Source organism: Passer montanus, unplaced genomic scaffold, assembly GCF_014805655.1.
Source record: "Passer montanus isolate IOZ18808 unplaced genomic scaffold, ASM1480565v1 scaffold3, whole genome shotgun sequence".
In the NCBI taxonomy this organism is placed as follows: Eukaryota; Metazoa; Chordata; class Aves; order Passeriformes; family Passeridae; genus Passer; species Passer montanus.
The window spans coordinates 15,343,416-15,367,813 of NW_024367707.1; the positions used below are offsets into that span (position 1 = coordinate 15,343,416).

Below are 24,398 nucleotides of genomic sequence, written 5' to 3' on the forward strand. Positions count from 1 at the left end.
ATACAAGCTTGATACCAAATGCTTTTTGAGAAATAGAATAAGAAGATAAATTAGAAAGTTAACAGTGACAGAGTTGGGTGATTTTTTTCTAACCAAAGAAGCAAATAAAACATAAAGAAAAAATTGTCCTACCAGAACTAATGTTAAAATAATCAGAAAAGCAAGAACTAACAGAAATGCAATGTTATACAGGTTACTGACATGTTTTCATTGCTTGTTGTTCTCCTGAAAAATCCACGAGGCTTTGAATCTGATGAGGGCTTTTGAATTGCAACCTCATTCAGTCCATTTCCTCCCTTAGAACAAAGAGGTCCATAAAGTGTTTATGCAGCTGAATATTTAGAAGTTAGTCACTTGATGTTTTTCTCTCAGATATTTTGTTAGGTGTTAAATAAGATTCAGTAGAGCTAATAGTGCATCTTCTGCAGTCATGTCTCTTTTTGAAGCCAGCAAAACAAATCACCATTGCCCACTCTCATCATGAGATAAAATGTCAAATGTAATGGACTTCTAGAAGTTTCTGTTTAGCATAGCAGCTTTTTGGCAAGACACAGGACAGCTTCATTTGTGCAACAGCAAATGGGTTAGATTTTGTCTTTCTAAAAATTATATAGACATTTGCAAATGTTTACTTAAAAACATTAAAACCTAAGCTAAGGTTCTTGTAATTTTGCAAAGATGCTTGAAATTAGGATGGTAGCTTTGTCAGTTGATGTACTTAGGTTGTTATTAAAATATTTCACTTTAGTGCTTCTCCCTTTTATTGTTTATAGCAGTAGATTCAGAGTAAACTTATTCCTTATTCCATAAAAATACCCCAAAACAAAACCACAATGGAGGAAACCATACATGAAACCAGAAAATTAAAACCAGAACAAAGTAATGAGTGCTTTTGTTGTGACTGTACTGATTATTCCTTTGCTTCTCAGCATAACCCACTGTTTAAAAATCTGATCTCCAATTTGAGAGACCACAGTCTCCATATGACTGTAAAAGTATCCATCTAAATTATAGGAAGAAATAGATCCAGTATGTAATTTTGGTTTTACTGAAATTGGCCACACAGTTGTTATCATATTAAGCAAGGTCAGTATTTCACCCAGACTGTAAAAATCCTGTTTTAAAATACAAGGCTGTACTTTTCTGGAAAAAGTATAGGCATGTGTTAGTAGCACTTTTCAAATAGAAAATAAGTAGTTCTGTCTTCTTCTCTTCTTTTTTTTTTTAATACAATGGAGAAATAGTTTTGAAGTGAGCAAATATAATCATCCAGTTATAATGCTGAGAACTTTTAGTAATAGAAAAATGGATGATGGGACTTGTGAAGGTGTATTTACTTTTTCATTTTCTTCTTTTAACAAGGAGAAGAATGAAAGGTATCTTCTTCTCTTCCCTAACATTTTGCTGATGTTGTCTGCCAGCCCAAGAATGAGTGGCTTTATCTATCAGGTAAAGTACTACATTTATGTATGTGTAAAATGGGTTGGGGGATGTGTTCTTTCCAAATGATATTTCATAGGAAACTTTAAATATAAACTTTAAAGAAAAAAGGTAATGTCTGCAATAAGAAGTGGTCATCTGTCTTACAACATTCTGCCCTAGAACTCCAGGGTTTGATTTTCTTTGTATGTGTGACTATCACCAAGGAGACATTAGTTTTTTTACCTTGTTAGGAGTAGATGATGAGAGGAAGTATTGGGAACTTTTAAGATCTGTGTGGGGAACCAGTGTTGCTGCATAGGTTTGTTAGCGCTCTTTGCTGCTTGAGACTTAACAAAATTGCACAGTGCCCTTAAGCTTTTATTAGTGTGAATTAGGCTGTTACCATCAGTTTGTTTAAATGCATCCACGTGAGTGTTTTTTCTTGGAATTGGTGGCACACTTTCAAAATTCATCTTTTAGGTTTTTTCTGTTTAATGAGCACTGAGTCACAGAGTAGAAGTTGTTTTGGGGCTCACAGACTAGATTCCGTCTGCATGAAGCTGAAGTGGAAGGCATGCTCCAAATGTACACTTGATGCTCTAACTGTGGGAAATGATCAAGTACACAGACTGACATTCAGTTCCTGGCCCCAGCCTCAGGCTCTCCAGTGTAACACCACCCAAAATGCATACAAGGTGGCCCTAGGGACCTTGGCACCAGGTGTTTCACTTCACAAATCCTCTGCTCACAGCCACTAGACAGTCTTTGAGCTCTCTCCCAACTTTCCTAGCTGAGTACTTGTGGCTGTCCTGCAGGCCTGTTCCAGAGGTGGAACAGCTGCTATAGTGCAGGGGTGCCTTTCTCTTGGCTGCCCTGTAGCTCTAGGCTCTGTTTCACAAAAACACTTGCATCTTGGGTATATAGTTTCAAAGACTGCTGAGGGAGACAAATGTGCAATCCCTGACTTTCCAAGTCTTGTAAATGTTCAAGTAATGCCATTCAGGTTTGGGGCATCACAGTAAAATACCAAAAGACAGGGAAAAACTGCAACCAAGTTCTAAAAGAAGACAGATTTCACCTACTAGAAGTGCTTCTATAAAGCTGACACTTGAGCTGTTCATTCCTTTCTCCTGAGCAGTGATTTGCCTACTTCAAAGGAATGCTGAAGATTGGTCATTTGGTATTCCTATGTGATCAACCACAGTCAGTCACAAAAATGTGACACTTTTTTTTTAATTAGGAGCAATTAAATTCCAAAATTTGTGTTTGAATTCGTACCTTACCTGCCACAATTGTAGATGGATTTTTCTGAAATGCTGCTGCATTAGGTGGTTCAAGGGGACTGTTAAGTTTGTGGCACTTCTAATTATCCCAGTGTTGATGGAAAAAGGCAGTAGAAAAGGCATGTTAGTTCTGTGTTCCAAGTGGCATAGTCAGAATTTCTGGTGAGGATAGATTCTTCTGTACTGATTACAAAGCAGCTGACTGGAAATTTAGTATGTTAACTAGCAACATGAAATTAAACAGTCCGCCAAGCTTTATTTTTCCTCTCCTATCATTTGCATTTCTTCTACTTCTTCCCACCCACTTTATCCCCTAGATGTACAGGAATTTTCATTAAATAAATAAGCCATTTTCTGTGACTTGTCTTCAGCTTCTAGTTAGAATGGCCACAACCCTTTCTTAGTGTTCACTGTCCAAGCATCTCTTGAAAGCAAAACTCTTCATTTCCTCACAACCTCATGTGTGATAGTCCCAGCACTGAGAATGTCTCAGATTTTAATGACTACACAGCAAGGTGAAATTATTTCATCACTGTGTGTCTGAGACAGTTGATCAGAGCCCATGTCTAGAGTGCATAATGTGGGCCTTCTGGACATTTTTTTCTGTGGTTCACATTTCAGAACTGGGATGGATATGGGCAGAAGATGGAGTTCTCCCAGTCATTCTCAGAGAAATTATGTCAGGCATAATTATGTAGGATGATGGAGGCATCATCCTAATAACACCTTCCCTGCATTTCTGAATAGCCCACTTGTTGTCAGGCTTCAGATTTTCTGGTTGATAGTGCTGATAGCTACCATGTGAGCTAATGGGAAGAACTTTTAGCAGTGGTAAACTGAAGTCACAAGAAGTAAGGACCATACTCCTTAGGAAGGCTGCACAATTGTTTGTTAAAAGAAGGGAAATCCAAATGATTCACCAGTTCACTTCAGTCTTCTATTTTGCTGGGTTTGTACTTTTTCTTGCCATGTGGTTCAGGTGATCTGTCTCCAGGGTACCCCTATATTGCCTCCCCACCTGTGTCAGCAGTTCTTGCACATCTCTCTTGTGGTTTTATGCTGTGTTATTCGTGAACCATCAGACAGGAAAAAAGGCAAAAGAGCAAATTTTAGCTGCATTTTATAGTGCACATGGCCACCATGTTTCCTTCCCTGGGGAAGCTGCCACAAAAGAACTCCTCCTTTCTCTTTGGTATTTTGGGCCTGAGCATGCTCTGTGCCTACAGAATACCAAGTGATTTTTCATTTTCTAGCTTCTAAGAAACCTTTGTCCATTCTGCTGTCTTTAGGAAAGAGGAAAACATGAAGTTGGTTTTTATTCTTTCTGCTGTGTTGGAGCCAAAATTCCACAGTACATAGTATTTGTGCTTTTGCCAGTATTTGCTGAATAGTGTTTCTGTGCAGGAGAATACAGAATGTCTTAAAGAACTTTTCTTGAAGTTTTGTTTTCAGTGAAGCTTTTCATCACAAAAATACTAAATTTTATTTATTCATCTGTTTCTAAAGGGTCAAAAAGTTATCCTAAACTGACTTCTTTTTTTTCCCTGCTTGACTGGAAATGGGATCTCCTGAAAAATTAGTAAGTTCTTCAGAAGTTTTTTCCCTGCTTGACTGGGTTTAAAATGGGATCTCCTGAAAAATTAGTATGTTCTTCTGAAGAAAACTTAGAAATTTGAAGGTGTTCACTGCTTTTTTTCCCCCTCAAAGTATTTCCATGAGGGAATTTAGTTGTGGCTTTGTTAGAGAAATAAATCTTCAGTAAATAATTGATGCATTTATTTAGTGAAATACTCCTTTATAAATTTACTTGTCCTACAGACTTTGTTCTGGGAGCTAATAAGACAGTTTGCAAACAAATGAGCTTGAAGAAGAGTCACTGTTGCCTCCAGTCATGTAATGTGATCCTGAAGGTCTCAGTTTCAGGAACCTGAGACTGAGGAATGATCACTGTTGTGTTTGTATGGATTTTGTAGCCTGAATAGGTATCAGCCAGACTTACTGACATCACAGATATCATTTGCAGAAGTTGGACACATGAAAAACTCCCATTATGAGATGTTTGTATGGATTTTTGAATGTTTTTAAACCTGTTGGGGTGTATGTGTCAATTTACTGTGAATGTCGTTTTTTCAGAGCTTTTCTTTCATTAGTAATGTTTTAATGTGTTTTGTATTTAATGTCAACATCTTTTTTCTTTTTAAGGGAAAACTGCCTATGACAGGAATGACTATTACAAAGCTAGAAGACAGTGAAAACCATAAAAATGCATTTGAAATATCAGGTATTGCCCATTAGTATTTTTATTTACTAGTTATTCAAGCATATACTGTTTCAAACATCATGTTCACTCTGAACAGAAGAAAAAAACTTGTATATTGTGAGGGTGACCAAGCACTGGCACAGGGTGCCTGGGCTGTCCTTGGAGGTACTGGAAAGCTCCCTGGCCATGATCCCAGGAACAGCTCCAAGTGTCTGTGCTTGAGCAGTGGGGACCTACAGAGGTCCCTTACAGCCTCAGTCATCCTGTGGTTATTCAGACTTTGTAACACAGCTAGCCAGAGCCTCACTTGAAGGTTGGTTTTTACTGCTTCTCTTATGCAGTTAAGGTGCTCTTTGCATGGGATTCATCCTGGAATTTCTGTGTCTTAATGAATGGAGGCAGTAGCCTGGGAGAAGATCTTTTGTGATGAAGCAGTTCCAAGTATACTATTTACTGAAAGAACAGGAATTCAAGAGGCTCTGGAAGAGCTTTGAACAAGAGTTTTCTTGTAGAAATTTTCCACCTCTTTCTGAGAAAATGAGATGCTTATTTAGCATCTCTGATGTTAATGATGGTTGCCATTGTGCTTCTAGGTAATTTCTATCTGTTTAGTCATTCATTTCATCATGTATATCCTGAGACAATTTAAAGGGCAGTGCAGGGTCCCCATGGTGGAGTTTTGTATCTTCATTAATTTCCTGGATCAGTTCTACATCCAAGCAGGTTGCATTTGAAGAAACTAATTTTGACTGTCTCAAGTATGATATCAATGCTATGAGTCACAGGGGAAAGAATTGTTTGTATTGAGAAAAAAAAGTGTTTTTTTTGCAATAATAGCTATCAGGCTGATCTCAAGGGGAATGCAATGGGTTAAATGGTGTTAACTTTCACTTCTGCATCATATAATCATTTATCTTTGGTTGAGGTAACAAATGAATTCTGCCTTACCTTTGATTTTATTCCTTCTTCTGAGATAAAATTGGTGAACTCTTACTATATAACTTTTCCTGTACAGACTCAACAATGACATTTTAGGCTGTGTTCTGGCTTTGCTGGGGAAGATGGAGAAGCATAAGGCTGGTAGATGAGCCTGTCTCCTACTCTTGTCATTTAAGGTTGTGCTTAATTACTAAAGTTAAAGGAAAAAAGTAGAACTGTACTAGGCTAAGAATAAATACATGGAGGTGATGTGTGTTACAACCTGGAAAAATGGGATGCCGTTGTACTGAATATATTATTTAAATTTTTGCTTATTATTGAGAATACATAAGGTTTTAAAAAATGAAATCATGTCAGACTGACTAAACTGTTCTTTTTCGTTTCCTATGTCTTTCTGATGTCTGTCACTTAGGAAATATGATTGAAAGGATATTAGTATCTTGTAACAACCAACAAGATTTGCATGAATGGGTGGATCACCTGCAGAAGCAAACCAAAGTCACAAGTGTTGGGAATCCCACCATTAAACCTCACTCTGTGCCATCTCACACGGTAAGCAGTGAATGAGCAGAATTAGGTTATAATTAGGTTGTCTGGCAAATATAACACCATGGAAAGCCTTTTTTTTAGCCATTAGTAACAAGAACTGAATTTTGTCACTGTAGTTTAATAGGTAAAATGATAATGCTATTTTTAATTGTCTGAACAAAGAATAAAATGCTTAAAACTCAGTGTAACAGTTAACTGGGGTGAAAGAAAGTTCATTATCATTGCTTTTTCTGTTTTGACCAAGTGCATACATCACCATCTTTTAAATACTTAGAACTGTAGGTTGTAATTGGTGATGTACTTGACAGGCTGTGGAGAAACAGTAATTTCTTTTGGGTTCTGCATTTGAATTGTTGGATATGAATGGTGCTAAATTTAGCTCCACCCTTAGTGTTGAGAGAAGTGGGAGCAGGGCTGCTTGTAGCTGTTCTATCTTTAGTTTTTGCTCTGTCTGTGGTAGACAATAAAAAAATTTAAGCTCTTTTTTCCCAAAAAATACTTTAGTGTAAAATTTTTTGAAGGCCAGCTGTAATAAACAGAAATTCTCTAGCAAGTGGGATTATTTCCTTGATGACACTGTCTCCATTATGATAATATGCCTTCTTTCCTTTCCCATCATGTTTGACAGCTTCCTTCCCACCCAGTGACTCCCTCCAGCAAGCATTCAGACAGCAAGCCAATACCACTGACACCTGCCTACCACACTCTCCCTCATCCCTCACATCATGGGACTCCACACACCACAATAAACTGGGGACCGCTGGAGCCTCCCAAGACGCCCAAGCCTTGGAGCCTGAGCTGCCTGCGGCCCGCGCCTCCCCTGCGGCCCTCAGCAGCTCTGTGCTATAAAGAGGTGAGGGGCAGCAGCCCAGAAACAAGACACTGTGGCAGACCTTCAGCAGGAAGTTGTAAATTCTTTTTTGGTGGCTGTGTGTATGTGACTTTGCTTTAATTTTGTAAATCTCATAAACGGGGAAAGAGCGAGAGTTGATCTGCAGTGCAAGGTTTGTATTGAAACTTAGCTGCTGTAAGAGATTCTTCTGTTTGGCTGTACTATATGCTTATTTTGTAATTTAAATTGAAATCCTTTTATGCTTTCATGTGTAGGCCACTAAATTCTCCAATGTATTAAAATTTCAATAATCTTTATATTGTTTAGCCTACAATAATGTCCAAAACCTATCTTGATAATCTTCGGTAGGTCCTGGTCAGTCACCTTTTTACTTTCTCGTTCTGTGTTTTCACAGAAGATGTATTATATCTTTAAGGTAAAGGGTAGACCAGCATCTTCCTTTTGGCCCTGAAACTTAGTGTTGTTCCTGTAAATTACTGTGACCACATTTTGAGCAGAAATGCTGCTGGGTTTGTTTATTTGTTTATGGCTTTTGTTTGTTTGTTATGTTGGTTTTTGGTGTTTGTTGGTTGGTTTTTTTTTGTTTGTTTTTTTCTGTAGACCTCTGTAAAAACAGACATAGACTTTTATAAATTTTGGCTTTGAAGGGTATAGTAGCTGCCAAGCTTCCTTGTTAGGTCCTCTTTTACTTGCTTCCCACTAGACAAGTGAAATGTGTTGTCTCTTCAACTGTTCAGGAAAAAGATCTGTTAAGGTATTCCTGCCTCTTCTCTTCAGTCTAGCTCCCAAACAGGCTGAATGCCTTTGCAGCAGGTTTTATGTATATTTCTGTTAATAGAACAGATAAAATACTTGGTTGTGTGTATAGTTGGAGGAAGGGTAGAGAGGAAATCAGCCAATTCAAGCAAACTGAGCATGGCAAAAAACATTAGTAAACGGTTTTATGTATATTTCTGTTAATAGAACAGATAAAATACTTGGTTGTGTGTATAGTTAGGATAGGAGGAAGGGTAGAGAGGAAATCAGCTAATTCAAGCAAACTGAGCATGGCAAAAAATATTAGTAAATTGAATTTTGGTGCTGTTAAAAGGCTTTTAGTTAGTAATTCCTGTATGCATCTTAGAAGTTAAATTCTTGAAATGCTGTCTAGAAGCTCTACTTTTTATTTTTTCTGTACAGGATCTCAGTAAAAGCCCTAAAACCATGAAAAAGCTGCTTCCCAAACGCAAGCCAGAGCGGAAGCCATCGGATGAAGAGTTTGCACTGAGAAAAAGTAAGAGAGATTTGAACAAACATCTGCATAATACAAAGGGTGGAATTAATATCAGTTTAATTTCTGTAAGAGTTAGGTGTACAGTGTAAGCAGGTCACCTGGTTTCCTCTCTCATGTCAGGGGAGAGGGGAAGGTATCTCCAGAGGATGATTTGTTATAGTCATCTTATGCTGTGATGACATTTGTAGAGCTTTACTAATTTCTACACTGGATGTCTGCTTGTGAAGTGCCTATTTCTGTTTGTTACAGAAGCAAGGAGGTTCACTAGATAGCAAGGTGAAGTTCAGTGAGGTAAACCTGTCTTTTAGTACTGTAAACAACAAGGTGAAGATACTGAACTACTCTTGCACAGCTACTCTTCATAGCTGGGTTCTTTAGTTGGTCTTTGTAGGAGATTCTGTTGTCCTGGGTGTTGGAAAGCTGGTTATTGCTACTGATTTGAGGACAAGTTTCTTCCACAATCACTTCTTCTAGGATCCAACAGTCTTCTCTTATTTCCTGTAAATAAGACATTTGCTCATGTCTGTATCTAAATAAATTGTAGATGGTTAGGTTGCTTGAAGTCTGAAGAAAAATGCTGCTCTGAGTGAGACTTAGTAATGTACAGAAAGAGGTCAAAATCTGGATGTTAGGATAATTTGAAGTGGAGGGAGCATTAATGTTATCAAGCAAACACAGTATTCACTTACTTGTCAGTGTTGCTGTAATTCTTCCTTAGAAATGTGAGTGAATGAATAATCTGATTACTGGTATCAATAAAAGACAGGGTGTTTTATTGGACAGATTTTTGCTGTTGCTTTTGTTTCTGTGTCTGTCTTTTGCTCATGGGCTTTTTAAGAGTGTGCCATGAGTGCTCAGTGCATGAAGTGTGTTATTGTGGCAGTTGTCTCTCACAGGCCTATACAGAGTTGGAGAGAAAAAGCTTTTCCTCAGGGTGCTCTTGGTTCGTCTGAGGTGTTAGTCCTTCTGATGTTCTGTGAATTTCATAGTGCAGAGGTTAAGGTAATGAGTAGAACGATTCTCTGTCCATAGATGTGCAGGTGGATGTTGTAGTTCAGCATGGTTTATCCTTACAGCAAGGCACCTGTTTAGGAAAAATGAAAATACTGTAATGCAGTATCATCTCAGATGCTGGAGAATGGAGATTCAGTAATTGTAATGATAATGATGAAGCTGTCAAATGGCAGGTTTAGCAATTGTTAAAGAACACAATGGGAAGAGTTAAGGGTTTTTACTTGGGGGAAAGCAGGAGTCTGTAGTTTGCAAATACATTGTTCTACTCCTGATTCAATAACTTTTATTGAAAGGTATTCCTTGGTGTGTTTCTTACAGATTCTTGGTATTCATCTTCCCTAATCAGTAATTAGAAGCTTCTGTTAGTGTTTCTTCAACTGTCTCAATTTTTTTTTAAAAGATATAAAAGTTTCCCACTTGTACAGAATTTAAAGCATATTGGTAGAGAGGTCTGGATTTTGTTACTGCCCTTCTCAGGAATCCAGAGGATTTATGGGCTGTGTTTTGAGAACTGCTGTGTCAAATTAGCATTTCAACAGAAAACAACTGAGATGTTTCAACTGACTGCCCTCAAAATGCTATTTCAGAAGTGTAGTGTTTGTTCTGCTACTGTAATTATATGGTGCTGCATTCTAACTACAAAATCCAATTATTTTTCCTGCCTTGAGAGAGGGATAACCCATACTTTAGGGTTCCTGCATCTCTTAAGCTGTAGGAAAATTGTATTGGGTCAAGATAATTTCTGCAGTAGCTAGCTTGTCCCAGCAAATGTTTGGAAAGTTGGCTTTGTTGTGGTAATTATAAATCACAAAACCCAGCAGGATGTATTGGCTGGCAGAGAATACAACTGCATTTTGATATTGAAGGCTTCTCAGATTCATGTAGTAGGAAATCTTCAAACCTGGTTATTTCACAGGGGAAAAGAGGAAAAATGCTTTTAAAACAACAAATTGTCTTTCTTTGCACATAGACTTCTGCTCTAATCTAAACTAATAATGGTAGAGGTAGAGGTTCACTCTATTGTGAGTGAACAATTTGACACTATTTTTACTGAGTCACCCAGTGGCATTTGCTGTGGAGCTTTACCTTTTGGAAACAAGCTTGAATAGTTAAATTTGTTCAGTAGTGCGATTTCTGTGCTGAAGTCTGAGTAGTTTAGAGTAGTCACTTTTCAGATATATGTACATGATCCCTTCTGCATGCTGGACTGAAGTTATGTTGTTAATTCTGAGTTCTGTTTTCAACTGTGTGCTGTTAAAAGGGGTGAATTTGATTTATATATATACATAGAAATGCAAATTTTTCAAGATGTTATCTGTGAATTAGTATTCTATTTTTTGATTTCTTTGATTAAATAATGGAATAGTGTGGATATTGAGTTGTGTATTCGTATAATAACCTGAGTATATTGGGGTTTTTCAGTAAAATGACTGGTTTAGAATGAGAGTCCTCACATTTCAAAACACATTGTACAATATCAGATGCTCATAAAATTTCTTGAATGCATGGGTGGTTACTCTGAATTGAATTATTTCTAAGCATTTCAAAATAGTCTTTGTCCTTTTAAACTGTTACATTTGGTCATTGAAGTTTGAATTTTACAATTGTATTATTAAAATAATTTTAAAGGGTTGATTAGGCTGACCTTTGGACTCAACCAAACTGTACTGATTTACAAAGGCTTTTTCTATATTAAGAAAATAATGTTTAAAATTCTATTTTTCCCATTGATTCTAGGTACAGCTGCTTTAGAAGAAGATGCTCAAATTCTTAAAGTCATTGAAGCATATTGCACAAGTGCCAAAACACGTCAGACATTAAATTCAAGTAAGTTATCCATTTCTACCCATTTCAGTACTTTCTAGCTAAAACATCAATAAGATAGTTTGCAAAATAGAGTGCTGTATATTCTCAGGCCTTTGCAAATAGCAAGTTGGACCTGCAAATAATAATAACCTGTTTCTGGTTTAACATTAATGCCAGGTGTTTATGTATTGGATTCCGAGGACCATGGTTAGAGACTATAATTTTTTCAGTATTTTGAAACAATCCAAAACATCAAAAACCCAAATGTAACTACTTGTCATGGTTTAAAATTTTATTAAAGCTTTACCAATGAATAAGATGTGTCTGAACTGAATATAACAGCTAATCACTATGCTTTTGGATAAATTTCAAGAAGCTGGTAAGTAGGAGGAATGTACAAGTCATTGTAATTTTGGAGGACTGTATTTTTGTTGTGTTCTGTTCAACAAAGACTTTGTCTATGGAAAAATAACCTAGACCTATTAAATTTTTTTTAAATTTTATTGCCACTAGTTGTTTTTAGTATTAATTACAAATTTTAATCCCGTCTCATAATTTCAGGAGAAATTGTTCTCAGATGTGTGTTGCTTAAAGCCATTTTTAGTTTCTCAGATCAATACCTAGCATATTGAAAACCTGTAACGTGCCTCTGGGGTCCTACTTCATTTAATCCAAATCAAGGTTGCCATGTGGAGTTCCTCTGTATTGTAAGTAAAACATTGCTCAAAGCAGGGGAGTCCACCAGCATGTGTTCCATTTACACAAGGAAGGAGAAAATGCTGTTGCGTTTGTTCCTTTTTGCACTGTTGAATACAAATTTAATTTGGAGATCCTTGGAACACAGTATGATGAATTTGAGGTACTTGGCTGGTTTTGCTGGAACTAGAAGACTGGACATCATAACTTCTTGTCCATTAAAGATATTTAAATTTTGCAATATTCATAATTTTTACTGCTGCCTACAGTGCTCTAGGCCTGTTTTGCTTCCAAGCAAAAGCACTTCGTGCTGACAGTTGAAGTATTAAAACACAATTGCAGACTTAGTTCTTGAATTTTCCTAATACACATTTATTTGCTATTGCCACCTTGAAAAAAAAAAACACAGCTACTTTGTATTCCTATGTAACTTGCAATGGGAATATGGCAGTTCTATTAGATTGTAAAAACCTCTCAAGTAACAAGAGCCTTAATTTTAATTTTTCTGTCTTAATGAACTGTATATCTCCAAGATCATGAAATCAGCTACCACTACTATTTTTTAATACTAATCTTTTTAAAGTCCTACAGTCATTACAGTAGTGTGTTTAATTGGATAAAAGGAATGAATGAGTTCAAAGTTCTGAAGATATACTGTTGTTCCAAACAAAATCAAATGAGATGATTGCCGTTTCAACACCTCAACTGTGTTCTGTTATTTCCAAGGATAACGTGACAAGAAATGGTTGGGAAAACATTTGCACTTGCACAGTAGTGTGTGTGTGCAGATATGAAGTGGATACGATTTTTTTTTGCTTGCCTATTTTTCCTGTCTATGTATATTTAAGAAATATACATAGTGCTGTGGGTATCATTGCATACATCAGAAGTCAGCTCTTTTATTTGCCCTTAATTGCAGCAAGAAACAATTTTTTATTGATTAGGCACACAGCTGCTTTGTTTGGAAAGCAGTGTTGTCACCTAAGACTAGGTTTCAGAAGGTCCATTTGTAAACTGGAATTGGAAATAGGGGAAGAACCAATAAAGCTGAAATTGCTTCTGTTGGAGCAGTAGTCAGTGTAGAATAATAGAATGAGAGAGTTGCCTGTCATCTGTGAATTACGCTGGTTTTTTACATACTCCATTCTTACCTCCCAGTTAATATTCTGCCTGTCCCTGACAGCACTCACTGGGAAATTCCCCTACTGCACCTTAATCTGCTGCTTTTGGCAGTGTCAGTACAGCAGAGCTATGGCACCAGTGCATACTGGTAAGGTGTAGTATTAGAGGTAGCAGAGCAGCTCTTTATCAGTTGTTTGGGTGGGAAAAAGTGGGATTTAATTTGGGTAGGCAGATGGAAATGAAAGAGCAGAGTCTGACTTTCTCGTGCTTTTCGTACACTGACCTTATTTTGCATTTCTGCTTCAAATGAGGACTTAAAATCCTCTGCAATATCATGTGTATGGTGGCTCGTAACATGGCCACTTACATGGCTTCAATGCTTGGATATTGACAGGCCTTGAAAAGTTACAAAAAACAGTCCTTACTATGTTTGACTAATGATTCTAGAGATGTAAAAATATTGAACTGGGGAGATGGACTCAGGCATGTAGGAGGAGGTGTGTGAGGGGTCAGAATGGGATAGGCTGTGTCACTGTTAGGCTGTTGGCCATGTTTTTCTGCGAGTTAATTTGCCACAAATAACAAGGGGTATGGGCACAGAAAAAAATATACTTTGACAATCTCCTTCAATAGGTGCAAGATGTTGCTGCTGATTTAGTAATCAGCAGCCCTGCTCTGCATGAGAACCTTTGCTTTTCTTTTTCCCCCTTCATTTTCCTCTTCACAGTGGTGACACAAGCACTTCTGTTGGCTGTGTTGTGAGCTGGTGGGAAAATTACCTGCTTGAAAAAACTAACCCTACAAAAGATTTTTTTCATCTGAAGCTGTTTCCTGACCTGGCTCATGAAGCAGCTGTACAAAAGACTGTGTCATTGCAAGGGAGGGAAAGGATGAGGTACAGATATGTGATGGGGAAGGGGCTATTGCTTTTCACATTGGTGCTGGATCATGCTGGCTTACTGTGTTTGTTTACTGCTCTGTGCCCAGTCAAATCCTCCCCAGACCAGAACTGACTCTGTATTTCAAAAGAACCTGACTTCCTCTTGAAAAAATTCTGCTTTCAAGCAATATTTTGTTACTCAAAATTCTCAACTGAGACTGCCTAGAAACTTAAAAACCACTTCAAAATTGTATTGTAACCATTCAAACATTATGTGCTGAGTGTAATTTATACCTAAACCCCAAACAAATTTGAAAAAAAAAAAAAAGAAAAAACCCAACTTTGGTGCCTTTTTAACAATATTTTCTCTTTTCCTTCTCTTCCCATCACCTTTTTGCTTTTATTTCATGTGTTTGGTTGTGGCTATTCCTTACGTTCTCCTCCTCATCCCACCTCTGCCTATCCACATCCACCATTTCATTTCACCTATACATCCTTAGCATGGCAAGGCACTGACCTGATGCATAATCACGTCTTGGCTGATGATGACCAATCAAGTCTAGACTCCTTGGGTCGTCGCAGTAGCCTTTCTCGTTTGGAGCCTTCAGACCTCTCAGAAGACTCTGACTATGACAGTATATGGACAGCCCATAGTTACAGAATGGGGTCTACATCTCGTAAGAGCTGTTGCTCATATATCTCTCACCAGAACTAATGCACTTCTGAGCTTTTCTTAACAAATGCTTGTTGTATCACAGCCTGCTTTTCTTAGATGTTTTCTTGCTGTTCCTTGTCTCTTTAATGTGATATTTTAACAACTTCTGAGGGAGCTCCTGAAACTTCAGTTATACCTGGTGGAAGGCTCTATTGTCAATTCAGTACACATACAAATAAGTCATTCTAAAAAGTGTATATCCTGTTAAGGATGATACTTCTCGAGGGTTTTTTTAACTGACAGATGTTAATTTGTAGCTCTGAATGGTCTTTTTATTCTTTTGACTTGGTCAGTGTAGTAACAGGTCCTTTACTTTCTTTTTTTTTATTGTTTTGGATAAGCACATTTTTATATTTTGTACTGAAGCCATACTGGTTTGAGAGCTGAGTGCCAGCTATATGGAAATACCTTAGTGGTAGTTGTTGAATTTTCTACATATTATTAACAAAATATATAGCTGGTAGAGAAAAGTGAAATGCAGCTTAAAAATAAGCAGTACAAGAGCTGTAAAATCATTCAGATATAAACATATCTGGCCTATTTGTTTGGAAGAGCATTTGCTAATCCATAAAAATTTCTGGTTTTATACTGCTGTCTTTTGCTCATTGCTTAAAACGTTTATATGAAGGACCTTGCTGCTCTTTCCCCACCCCAGTCTGGCAATTGTCATGAAAACCTGGCAGTCCATGCTCATTACATGCAGTGTTTTGGTACTCTCATGTTACCTGTGGTCATACTGTCACTTTACTGTGTGCAGTAGTGTGGCAGAAAGCAGGGTTTAGATGTTTACTTGCCTGTTAAAATACACAACTGTCAACTCTCAATTGACCATTCTTCTTGAAAAGACGAGAGGAAAATGATTCCCCTGATGGAGGCTCCAGTGTTCACCATCTGAAACTCTAGGTACAACTGTGATCAAATTGGCTTGTTTGAAGTTCTGAATAATAGAATGCTTGGCTTTCGGGTTGTACTGTTTGGAGCATGTCTGTGACAGATTTTATTGTGTCTTGTAACTTCTCTCATAAGCAGGTTTGTTTTCAGCAGCAGCTCTTCACTTACAGTCATGTTGGCTTTTTCAGAGAACTGTGACATGCTGTGCACAGCTGAAGGTCTCAAACCTGCACCTGGGGCACTGCTGGGGTGAACTCTGTGTGTGTGTTCTGTCTTGTTGCTAAAGTAATTGGCATCAAAACAAAAATGGCATGTTTTCCAAATCTTTGTAAGCATTAGGGAAAAGTGTGCTGAAAGTGATGAAAGGACAGAAACAGTTCTCAGTTTCACCAGGGCTCCCAAGTGCAACACCCTTATCACTTTTCACATAAGCATGTTATCTGGTGTTCAGATACTATTCTATGAACAAGTTCAGAGTAATGGTGATGAAATTTAACTGCAGCCTGGGAACTTGATCACACTGTTTAAAAGGGAATCAATACCTTTCTGTGGGTTACATGATCAGAAAGTTGCAATTGCTAGGAGTGCATGATTCCAGAAGGTGGTCAGTGTGCAGAAGATGTTTCAAGACAGTTCATGTCTTCAATTTATGTTCAGTCTTGTTTGATCCCCTGCTTTATCCTCTCTCTGTTGTTGGCATTCTATAATGGGACTAACAAAAGCAGTAGTGCTTACCAAGGAGGGTTTTCCTGGGTGCATTTTACTGCTGGTCATATATTAATGTAATGACCAGGAACTTGTGTATGTTGAACCTTTTGCAAATGGAGGAGTCTTGCTTAGAGAAATGAGATAAGTATATGTGCTCCATATCATTTCACAGCACATTTGTAACCCACTTCACTCCCTTCTTCTTTTCAGTCAGTTTTTCTGTTTTGTTTTTTTAATATATATGGAAAGTATGGCTTGTTTTTTCCCTGTTTCTTATGATATGGTGTTCTAGTTGAATAATGTTTTCTGCACTGGATAAATGATAATTCTTTTATGTCTGTTTCATGTTATATAGTGTAAATATGAGTTTGTAATACAGTTGTTGCACTTGAACTTTCCTTACCACACAGAAAGTTTTGTTATCCAGATCCGAAGATTTTGACTTTTTATGCACCAAAGCTTTGACAGTTTACCACCATTAATTATTGTAGCATTTATGTCACTAGGTACTATCATAATTAGGATCTTTCATATTGTGTATTCTCATATTAACATCACAGCACATTTAAAACCATTCTACATCTTCAATGTTACAGGCTGTAAACTATTGTGAACTGATCAGGAGTATTAATGCAAAATGCTTGAAACAAAAGGACAAATGTGGAAATGATGGTATTCAGTCCAAAGGTTCAGTGTTTCTATTTTTGTGGAACTTTAGTCATGGTAATAACAGTACCTTATGTTTATGCAATTCTGTAAATTGTATGTGTACAGTTACAAATACACTGGAAGGATGGAGAACCTGAATTGGAAGGTAGGTTCAAGCCATTGTCAGGCCCTCTTCTCATGGCTTATGCAGTGTTTCCATATAAATTAGTACTTACCATAAGCTGAAGCCAACCAATATTGATTGGGTGTTTTGAGTAATCTTGCCAAAACACAGTAATGTGTATATAGTGACGTAAAACATAGAGTAATATATATTGTGCACTTCATTTGTGAATGGGAGAAGCCATCTTTAGTAGGTGACTGCCTTTGGAAAATGCAAAATGGATGTATATCTGAATGTTTCATTGTACTGTACAGTATGCATATTGTTTGTGGTTGCATATATCAATTAAGTGTTTTGTTTTATATGAAAAGGACATCTGTTATGTACAGTTGAAATAAATTTTGCATTTGCTAGACTGTGACTTTAATATTTAATTATTACACAGGGGGAAAGGACAGCAGAACTTGTAACTTAACACATCCTCTTCTCCCTATGCCTCCTTTCTCTTCCTCCCTTCTTCCCAGAGGAATCAAATGCTGACATGAAAGACCTTTTTTGACATAAGTTTGTAATCTTTGTTTAATGTAGTTGACATCTACAGGAAATTCAATGTAATGGGAAGTATGTATTCTTCTATATCCTCTTTTTTGTAAAAATAATGTCAGAGACATTGCCATCTACAGATGGTTTTTCTGTTAATTGATTTCCTGTTAATTGATTTTATTTTCTTCCTTTTAGTTTTTTGGTTGTTTTTTGTTGTTGTTGTTTTGGTTTTTGGGTTTGGTTTTTTTTGTGTGTGGGGTTTTTGGTGTTTTTGTTTTGTTGTGGTTTTTTTTTTTTGGGGGGGGTTTTTTTTGTTGGTATATTCTCAGTAGAAGCATGGGCTGAATTATTGGAACAATCTAAAACCTACTTCTGCAGGTTTATTGCCAGAAAGAAATTTTATGAATATACTAAGAGTGTATATAACCTTATGTGTTTTCATGATTTAATATTACAACATTTTTCTTTTAAAAGCAAGAGTTATCTGTAGTGTTTCTGCTTAAAAGATGCTTACATATGAGTAAATTTAAACCAATCAGTTAGCTAATATATGTGCTAAAGTGTTTACATCAGAATAAATTTAATAATCACCCCTCTCTATTAAAAGGTCATAACTTTTTTTTCTCTGATTTTAGCAGCTCTAGTCCTGCAGCCATGTGCTTGAAAATTTTTGTATTGGTTACCAAAATACAGGCAGTTCAGTGGATTGGCTCTTTCCAAATGTTGTCTTAGGAATCTCCCATGTCTTCAGATGGTGTCTATCTTCTCAAACTATTCATTCTGGTCTTACATGACCAACACTTACATATGAAGTTATATTTTGGTCCACTTTATTGTTTCTGTTTTACTTACCTAAGCATTTAGGCAGTAAACTGCCTAAATCAGTCATCTGAGTCATGTGGGCTTTTATTCCTCTTTGTGATTCTCTGTTAGTTAAAAACCACAAAACAACTTCATGCCCACGCCTTTTTGTATTATTCCCAAGAATTTGCAAGCAATGGTCTATCTTATGCAGTGAACTAAAGTTTAGATGGTATTTGGCTTCTGATTTGTGTTTTCTTTACAAAGATAGTAAAGGATACTCTTTTGATTTTGGCAGATCTGTAGCACAGATTTTTCAAATTTTTAAATCTCAACACATGCTAAGTCTGGGAACAGCATTTTTAGAATCCTCTGTGTTAGGATCTCATGAAAAATTTATTAAGAAAGAGAAGGTTAATTTGGCAGGTCTGCTCATTTGCTTCAACAAATTTAATATAACAAAGGCAGTGACACACTGAATATTTAAAATGACAAGTAATTTTTTTGTCTAATGTTTGCTTCACTAGGAAATGTACATGTCTGTACATGCCAGTGGCTAATGGTAGTTCTAAACAGTAATGTATACACACACTTGTTTTTCAGTGGCAAGTCACACTCCTGTCATTGAAACTCAAGTAGATTTAATTTCTGAGAGCTTCTTAGCTTGTGAAGTTGTGAAAAACAGAATTGTATACATACAAGTACTGTTTCGAACTTTTGAACTTTATTCCTGCCTTGTTCCCCTCCTTACCTCTCCTAATCACAATAAAGGTATGAAGAAGTGAAGAAAACAGCAATACTTAACAGCTGTGCAACAGTCTTTGATCATGGCCTCAGATAATACTGTGCACTCCTTGAAATTACCACCATCCCCACATATCTGACTTCCATACCTTAAATTAGGACACTCATAGTCTTCCATGAGCCTTCTCCCTTTCACCAGCTGGAGGAAGCTGTTCTTCGTTGACTGGGGAGACCTGTCTTTTAACTGATGCCCTGAAATCAGCTACTTTAAGCAGATTATGTGAATACCCACCTCCATTTTACTCTTGGCTTAAATGGTTCCTGGACAGACAAGGTCTTTGGACATAGGCAGAGATTTAATATCCAGTTAAAGTGGAAGGGTTTCTGAATTTCATTCACCTTTTGTTACTTCCCTTCTGTAAAACTTCTGAACTGCCTTCATATTTGTCTGCTAAATGATTCAAAACAAAGGACCAGTCTGTTTATCAGTACAGCTCTTTCTGAAGCCTGGCTTCTGTCAGGAGCCAGGATGGTGCCATATAAAACTAGCATGGTGCCCAGAGAAATTGTGAATGCCCCTTCCTTGGGAGTGCTCAAGGCCTGTTTGGAAGGGGCTTTGAGCAGCCTGGTCTGGGGGAAGGTGTCTCTGCCCAGGGCAGGGAGGTTGACTCTGTGTCAAACATTTTGTAAGATGTCGTGCTCCTTTTGGGGGAGAGTGAATGAAAGGCTGAGGTTGTGAGTTAGGATTAGGATGTTAGACATTAGTGAGAACCTCTGTGACATTCAGTCTCTGCTGTAGTCTCTTCCTGGTTTGGTGTACGACCATACTCCAGGGCAAGGAGTGGCACTGTACCTGTTTTAGGCAGGTATAAACTGAACTTTTGTGAAGTCATTCAACCATGGATATACCCAAACAGGTTCCAGCTTTTCTTATTTACAGGAATGCTCAGACCTGCTTGCTTGTTTTAGGCTGATTGATTTAGCTGGAAAGGGGATCAGACACTGAAAACCATAAGCAGGGGGCTGTTCCTCACTGGCCTATTCTTGTATTTCAGGTGTTCTACCACATTATGTAGAGGGTATTGCTCAGGCTTGTAGTCCTGCTCTGAATGTCAGGTGGGCTGTGTTGTTAGGGGCTTTACTCTGGAAGCTAAATTCGCTACACCTATAATTTAGGGTATGGTTTTGTCAAACATTGTAATTCTTTATTCTCCACTCTAGTGCTGAGAGGTATTGATATTGACTAGATACCTTTATTTTTTAATGAAATTTAATTTATGGAAACTTAATTGACTTGTGATTGTAGTGGTCAGTTGTTTGCCTTAATTACTCAACAGACTTCTAAACAGTGGGGTTGTTCTTCCAAGACCCTGGTTTTAAGAGTTCCCTATTGAGAACTTACGGCAACTTACTTGGCCTTAATATTTGTTTGCTAATCTTGAAATAATTGTTTGGGTTTGTCAAACATACTTTCTTCTCCCATCTACCTTACTTCCCTCAATACCCACCCCCTCAAAAAAAACCAAAACAAAACAAAACAACAAACAAATCAAATGAAACCCTGTTTTGTGTAGCTTGGGATGTTGGGTGTCCATCTTAAAAAAACCCCATAAACCAAAAAACAAACAAATAAAAAAACCCCAAACTAAAAAAAAAAACCAAACAACAAATCCCCACATGAAAATCCCCTACAAACTGACTAGTACTTGTGGTTATGTTGTCTCAAGGTGAATTGGGCAGTTGTTTGAGGGTAATTTAAATAGTCATTTTGCCTTTTTGACTTGGAATAGGGTCTTGTAATAAAATACAGTGTGAAACTTAGGATGCTTAGGATTGAGGAATAGCAGATATGGCAAACTAAAGTAACTTGATTCTTCCACCCTATTTCATGAAAATGTGGAGTATGTCTCAAAGGTGTTTAGGATTATCTGAGCTGCACAAACTTCCTCGACTGTCCTTTCAGTATTAATTTAGTGGGAAGTGCCCACTGTACTGTAACACAGCCCTCTCTTTGTGTCCTAAAGCTGTACCTTTTGCAGAGGGAAATGGTTGCACAGAGGGTAGGCCTAAAGAACTTGATGAAGGCACAAGGTGGAATTTAGGGGATATTGCTGAGTGCCAGTGATGACTCTGCTTGAAGTTACTTCTAGATGTGTAATTGCAAAAAAAAAAGCCCAAAAAAACACACACAAAAAAAAAACTTGAAAGGGATAGCTGCTGGCATAAATGGTGCAGAAAAGGGGGAATTTGAAATAGCTTTCTTTTGCCTTTAGAACTTGACCTCAGTTTTGACCTTATGTCTGATGTTACTGTGCATGTACTCATGTGATGACCAGATCCTTTGTGGCAGGATAGATGTGCTGTGTGTTTGTACCTTTGATACTCAGCATGTGCTTGTGGGGTTTAGGAAAAAAAAAATCTACAATAAAGAAAAACCCTCCAAAGCTCACAAAACCCAAACCATAATCATTTTTTTACATAAGTATGAACCATAAGAGCAGGAGAGTTCTGACATAAAAACAAGGGTTTGTATGACCAAGGGTATTGGAGCAGTGAAGGCAAGAGTGGAACTTGTGTTCCACAGTGGTTACTGCCCTGTGGCACAGGAAGGTCAGTGTTGACAGCAGCAGTGTTCCATTGGGTGCATTTGTGTAGTGTGAGGTCTCCTTGTGTGTATGATGGTGGTGAAGTGCTTTGTGTGTCTGTGCAGTGTTGTGTGCTGTGCTCTGCTGTACTTTCACCCGGATGTGCTGCTCTAGACATCTGCTTCACATGCATGTGTGTGTACAACTGAACAGCTGGGACATTTGCTGTCAGGCTGTCTCCTCCTCGCTCTTTGTGCTTTGCAAGGACCCGTGTTACCCTGCCCAGGCTGACAGCTGGATGCAGCTCCGTACAAAGGGAAAAACGTGTGCTCCGTTTGGGTGGATGGAGTGCCTGTTCTCTCCCCTTGGCCTGTGCTGGGCTGAGGTGTGCTCCACATCAGTACAGAGACCCAAAATGCAGTGATCTGGTAGCAGCTGCTGCCAGCTAATTCCTAATACAACATTTAATTCAGTTCTGTGTTAGCTGCAAGGCTAATAAAGCAGAGCAGTAAGCAATTAACTGAAATAAACATAAGAGAGCTTTTTACAGAGACTGACAGCACAAACAGGGAAGTGTCCTTGAGCTCCCTACAGAATTTGGATGTGTTTGTTTTATAGGTTGTTGCTTCTGGAAAATAAGTGGAAATGTATTAACCCTTAAAAGATTTCTTCGCTCCGTAAGAAGAATTTACAGCTTTTGAGGACAAGACTCTTTCTCAAATCTGCTGTTCTCTTTAGTCCATATAATTTTGACAATCACATACTGATATGTTAGATCTTTACTGTAAGCTTAAGGAAACTTTTCTGCATTAAAGACATTTGTCATTGTTTGCTAAAATAATTTAAATGGCTAAACATGTACAGCTAAGATAGGATCCCTACAAGCTCACTGTTCAGAACTCAAGACTGCAGCTCTTTGGGAAGTTAATATTTTGCAATGAGTGTGATTTATTCAACATTTTTATTTATTTGTTTATATTTTGTATTTTGCCATGAACCATAAAAGAAAAGCACTGCTAGCACAAAGCAGCTGTTGAGCAACTAATTTCTCTGGACAGGCATGTACCAAGTTACCAGTTTCAACTGTATGAGACTTGAGAAATTCCTGGTTAATGAAAGTTCACTACAGTGAATTTGTGACAGGTGTACCTTGTTTGTTGAAACTGATGTCTTAGTTTAAAAATGTAAGAACTTCAGTGCTTTATCTGCAGTGTTTGAATTCTGAACAAATGCTTAGACACCAATTTATTTACAGACCTTCTTAAAAAAAACAACCCTTGTAATTTGTTGCAGCTGAATTGAATAATGTTTATAGAATTATGGATGGATGCACATTTCTGAGTTGTAGCTTTTCTACTCAGAACCACGTTTTTATAATCTATATGTTTTATCTTGATGTTGCAAATTGTAATGTGTGGAAAAAGTTCTGAAGATGTTGGGATGTTTTGAGTTTTTATCATCAAACCATGAAGTGCTTTTTAAAACACCTATTAAATACCAAGAGTGTGTGTCATTTGATAGGAATGTATTGTAGGACTAAAAGGTTATCTGTAAGAGTATTTGCATGTATATGTGTGCACACAGCAAGTGGGGTGCTTGCAGTGTTTTGGGGAAAAGGGTTTTTACTTATTTTTCTTTAATTGCTGTGTCATTTGATACTACTATTCTGCTCCTTACTGACAGAGTAATGGGTTTAGAGCAGAATTATGTCTTGGATTTGTATCAGTGTGAGATCAGAGTGCCCTTGATACTTAAATCACTGTTACTTAAACACAGCTATGTCTTTCTCAGTCTGCTGTGGGGAATTTGCACAGCTTTTACTGATGGTTGAATAGTGCACTGTTCCTTGAACAGTGCAACATCCATGTCAGTGGCTCGGGAGTTATGTCACCAGTGGGGTGGGGGTGTCACACAACCTTTTGTTGTTGTAAGGCTGTGGTTTCGAAAGTAAAAAAGTGTCAGTAACTCGTGTGTAGAGGGAAGGGGGAAATGCAAAGTGGTGTACTGTGGTGATGGGGGTGTATCATGTGGTGAATCTTTAAAATGCCACAGTGGTATATGTGAGTTGCTCATTTTGTAATTTATTTTTACAACAGGTTCCCGTAAAGAATCAGCTCCTCAAGTCCTGCTTCCAGAAGAAGAAAAAATTATTGTAGAAGAAACTAAAAGTAATGGTCAGACTGTTATAGAAGAGAAGTAAGAAAATGTTTAATGAATGATGAATTAAAGTAGTAAACTTTGCACTCTTCTTCCTCCTCCTGTCTCCCATTATAGTAGGGTGTGTGTGGTATGTTTGTAGTTGGAATGGAGCTGTTTGGAGTATGCTGCCAGTCCTCCAAGTGCAGCTGGCCTTCATTGAAGTGCCTGGTTTCTTTGTATATGCTGTGCAACCTATCCCACCCATGCCAAGCAGTGACGTGCTTCACTTACAAATAATTTTTCCAAGTGCTGTCAGAGTTCAGTATTAAATTGGTGTCATCCTTCTAGATAGCATGTGGTGTCGTTCTACTTTTTTGGTAAAGTGTGTGTTGGAAATGAAACT

General features: G+C 37.6%; 1 protein-coding gene across 12 annotated transcripts in view; it reads left to right on the top strand.

Annotated features, from left to right (window-relative positions):
- Positions 1-24,398, top strand: part of ARHGEF7 (Rho guanine nucleotide exchange factor 7) — a 113,503-nt gene that overhangs the window by 82,491 nt on the left and 6,614 nt on the right. For 7 of the 12 annotated variants that reach the window (XM_039714066.1, XM_039714060.1, XM_039714061.1 and 4 more), the window contains 8 exons: positions 1,363-1,449; positions 4,908-4,986; positions 6,317-6,456; positions 7,082-7,306; positions 8,486-8,579; positions 11,331-11,420; positions 14,598-14,774; positions 23,953-24,052. In XM_039714066.1, the coding sequence (XP_039570000.1) occupies positions 1,363-1,449; positions 4,908-4,986; positions 6,317-6,456; positions 7,082-7,306; positions 8,486-8,579; positions 11,331-11,420; positions 14,598-14,774; positions 23,953-24,052 (992 nt within the window). Of the gene's footprint in view, positions 1-1,362; positions 1,450-4,907; positions 4,987-6,316; positions 6,457-7,081; positions 7,307-8,485; positions 8,580-11,330; positions 11,421-14,597; positions 15,716-15,891; positions 24,053-24,398 lie in introns of all 12 variants that reach the window. The other 5 variants (XM_039714062.1, XM_039714064.1, XR_005628043.1 and 2 more) reach the window with 4 other exon arrangements.